The sequence below is a fragment of the Melanostigma gelatinosum genome, assembly GCF_949748355.1.
Source record: "Melanostigma gelatinosum genome assembly, chromosome: 1".
NCBI classification, from domain to species: domain Eukaryota; kingdom Metazoa; phylum Chordata; class Actinopteri; order Perciformes; family Zoarcidae; genus Melanostigma; species Melanostigma gelatinosum.
In genome coordinates, this window is record NC_136634.1 from 7,480,835 (window position 1) to 7,485,052 (window position 4,218).

The 4,218-nt window shown below is 40.0% G+C and overlaps 1 protein-coding gene across 1 annotated transcript; it reads right to left on the minus strand.

The window, feature by feature from the left end:
- Positions 1–217: 217 nt before the first annotated feature.
- LOC306776073 (uncharacterized protein) lies at positions 218–1,592 on the minus strand. The gene has a single exon (XM_079266658.1). The coding sequence runs from the start codon at positions 1,519–1,521 to the stop codon at positions 511–513; it is 1,011 nt and encodes a 336-aa protein (XP_079122784.1). The 5' UTR covers positions 1,522–1,592; the 3' UTR covers positions 218–510.
- Positions 1,593–4,218: the final 2,626 nt, after the last annotated feature.

Genomic DNA, 4,218 nt, shown 5'->3' on the forward strand with positions numbered 1-4,218 from the left:
CCTTAAATCTACAATATCAAATATTTTACTCAAACCTCTCTTTCTGTTTGGAAATTGCTTTATTTATAAGACACATTCATGAGTACATTGACTCTGCAGAGAAGTCACAAAAAAGCTGGTAAGACTAGCAGTAACATTAACAAATAAGAATGATTCTCCTTATATTCCCCACCAACCATTTACCCCCACCTCTATAAAGGCTAAATTGAAAAAATTAACAACAAAACTTCAACAGAGATAAGCCATGATATCATATTTAAAGTTGTTGGGTAAATGAAGATGATACTGCTTCAAATTCTGCCTCCCGCGCACACAGCATGTCATGATAGGAATATGCTAGAATATTACAGAGATAAAGAAAGTGTCGGTTATAATTGTGGACATCAATAAGACATTTCTTGAGCGATTTTCTTCATTTTGGTTCAGTTGTATGTTTAAAAAGCTAAAAGAAATATGCATCTTTGTCTTAATTTTCACAAGTTTCTAGGATGGTAAGAGAGGGAGGTAGATTCAGATGTTTGCTGTCTGGGGGCTCTTCGTCCTCGGCTTCGGCACAGGAGAAGGTTGTCCTCCGGCAGCTGTGGATAGCTGTAAGGACCTGTTTTCAGTCTGAGCTTCAGGCTGAGAAACGTTCTCGTAACAGGATCCGGGTGAAGAATTGTGTCTCGGGGGTGGAGAGTCCTCAGTCGGGTGCAGAGTCTCATAATCTTGGCTGATGAAGTCGGGCTCGCGTTTGTTTAGAGAAAGCATTCTCATCTCCCCCTCATCCCTGCGTCGCATTTGGGTTTTGATGCGTATGTTGCAGCAACATAATACGATGATTAAGATGAGCAACAACAGAATCAGACCTGCTCCTCCTGCTAGCACTGCCAAAACAGCTTTGGATGTAAAACAGATTGATGGTGGTGCTGGACTTGTACATGCTGGCCGGACAGTGTCACTCTTCTCCCTGCTGACTCTGTTTGCCACGCTACATGTAAAGCTCCTCTCCCCTTTCAGCTGAGCCAGCGATATGCTCAGGGTTTGTCTTGTTTCGCTGGTCAAGGTCTTTTCATTGAGGGTCCATGAGAACACCAAACCCTGAGGTTTCGCTACGAGGCAATTTAGATTAACAGCACCAGACTTGAGGTCACAAGTGTAGCTGAGTTGAGGTTTCGATACCTTGTCCATCGTACAGAGACGACCAGTCCACGTTTTAGCCAGAGTCCCGTTGGGATTCAGCACTGTTGCTTGGTACGCCCCCGCACTTGAGAATTGTAGGTTCTTCAGCAAAAGAGATCCAGTTGTAGATATGTCCTCCGACTTTCCAGCAGACAACTTGCCTTGTTCTTTGTATAAAATGATCGTGCCATTATGAGTCCATCTCAGCACATGTGAGTTTGCCAGTCCCTCATAGACAAACGGCAGAGTTAGACTCTGTCCAACTACAGCATGAAAATCACAAGTGTCCTTGTTTGCTGCCGTGAGGTTGATGAATCCCGACAGAATGATGACACCGAGTGTGGCGACAAAACACGCCATGATATACAGGAGTGGACCAAGGTATCCGTATACCAATCACTTGACCGTAATGATTCCCTTCTCTAGTTTAATCTTTGATTTACAAGCCCTGGTGGAGAAGCAGTCCCGTCAAGATGAGTCGTTACAATAGCCTCACAGAATATAACTGGCACGTCAATGACAGACTTCGAGCCCTTAAAGAGAAGTGAATCTTGAGTGGGAAGGAAACTTTATGAGAGTCTGCTTTCAGTTCTCTGAAGATGACACAAAGCCTAGTCAAAGTCATGCGCCAACTGACATTTTCTGCCCACGAGAAGAATATATATAGAAATGTGTGTCTTACGTCGCAATTTGCTGCAACAAGCATGACCTGATGGAAAAACAATTGTGGTCAAAAGATTGCTAAATAAACCACTGAAACCACATGAAATGTGTTTAACTTCTGCTTAGAAAAGTTAAGTTGAGTAGGTTTGGCTGCATTGTGAAATGTAGAGTATCTATAATCCTGTTTCTGGTTTGTACATTTTAGGGTTGTTTAAACAACACACTTGCATATGAGGAACAAATAACAAGAAGAAAAGGGTTGGGTTAGGGTTAGGGTTAGGGTTCGGCTAAAGTCAGAGCAGAATATATATCACAATATACTATTTCAGTCTGTTCTTGGGAAAAGCTCATGAATAACTCAACATGAATAACTCTCCCTGATGTGTTCTGCAAACAGAACACAGGCACCAATACACAGTTTAATATATCAGCAAGTTAAGATGCAGAGTATATTATGTTGCTGAAATACCATGAAAGGAGTTCCAAGATTCAGCATCACTCTAATATTTCCCTGCTGGCTTCCTGGTTATTGGTTTCTGCCTGTGAAAGAATACAAATGACTTTTATCTGTCACCTCTAAATTGGTTTAGTCAGGGCTGCCTTGTCTGATCAAGCAATTGAATAATGAGAGGCCACCACCTCTTCAAAATATCTGTTGCAAATGCTTTTGTTTTACTGCCCTCAGTGGGGCAACTCAACTAGAGAGCATGTGCATTTTTGTAATTGGATATGGGGCTATGCTGTCAATTAAAAATGTAATTAAATGCTTTCAATAAATCTCCTCTTGAGAGAAGAGCTGTTGTACAGAAAGCCGCACAACAGTGTTTTACTTCACAAACAATAAACAAGGCTGCAGCCAAACCCAGTCGACCTCATTTGGCTCTGTGGTTTTAATCCAACAAGTCTCCAAGTGGCACATATTTTTCTGGTTTTTAAATTTGGTGGATCTGAAACAGAGTTGGCATTTTTTCATGGAATTAAATCAAACAATTTGCTCTTGAATTGTACCTCAATCATCATAATCAAGTAAGCTCTCCGTAAATCCCCTTCAGCACTTCCAGTAAAGTAGAGTCATTGTTCGGCTGCCATCTAGAAATACCCTTGTCATTCTTTAATTCATGGCAACACTAGAATGAGTTCATTTTACACCCCGCAACTATAATTTCATGCAATTAGCAGTGATTCACAATCTATCTGTAGCTCTCAGAACCTTCAAAGGTACCATTGCAAGAAGAACACCGGTTTCTTTTAGTGTCACCGTCATTACACTTTTTCCTACCCTGAGGGAACGGATTGATGGAGGGGGCGTACGGAGAGTCCAATGCAATGGATTCCGAGCTACAAATGTTGTAAAGATTATATCTCCCAAGAATTTTTCCTGCCAGCTCACAAAAAAGAACATGTGTTTAATACGCAGACATATGGTGTGCTTGTGTTTGATATCGTAGCTGACATGAGCCAAAGAAGGTGTCTATTCCCAACCCTCAACTTTTTTCAATCAAATTTTGCAAAACGGTACCTGGCAACAAAAACTTGAAATGCAATGACGGTTGTGAGATGGAAGAGTTTCACAATCCATCTTTTTTTGCCCGTGGTTCTTATTTATCACAAAACAAACACTTAAGAACACTTCAGAAGAAAATTGCTCTGCTGAATATCCCCCAAAATGTTTCATATGCAGGGAAGTTGGTAATTTTTGGGCCATTTTTGTTTTACCTCTGTGAAGTGCATTGTGTTTGAAATTAAATTGTATATGCAAGCCAACGCTCTAACTTTCATCTTTTACTTTTTTTACATCCATATCTGATACACCACGTAGAAACACTTACCCCTCTCTATTTTCCCCAAAGGTAAAATGCTCTGCAATGTTCCTCCAGTGTCAAGTGGACGCACAACCTCATAGCAAGTGTTTCATTTCAAATTCAATGTGCTGGACGAGAGCCAAAATAATGAGAAATATATCACTGTGCTAATACTTACAGCCTGCACAGCGCGAAGATAAATCCTAGACATATTATTTGAGGACCCTCCACTAACACCACTCCATGAAGTCTGAATCAACCACAGTCTGCATCATGTTAACGTACAAATGTTTTTCCCATTCACAATCTATGGAAACTGGTGTTTTCCACCTCATAGCTCCTCTGCAAAAAAAATCTTAACAGTTAAATAAATGACGAGGCTTCTTTGGAGACATGATTTGCACAATAGTGCATTTCATTGTGAAATAGCAACACACCAGGCTGTTGGACTGGAAGCTTTTGATTGGGCCACATCTGTGACTATCTCCATCTTTCACTATATATATATATATATATATATATATATATATATATATATATATATATATATATATATATATATATATATATATATATATATATATATATATAT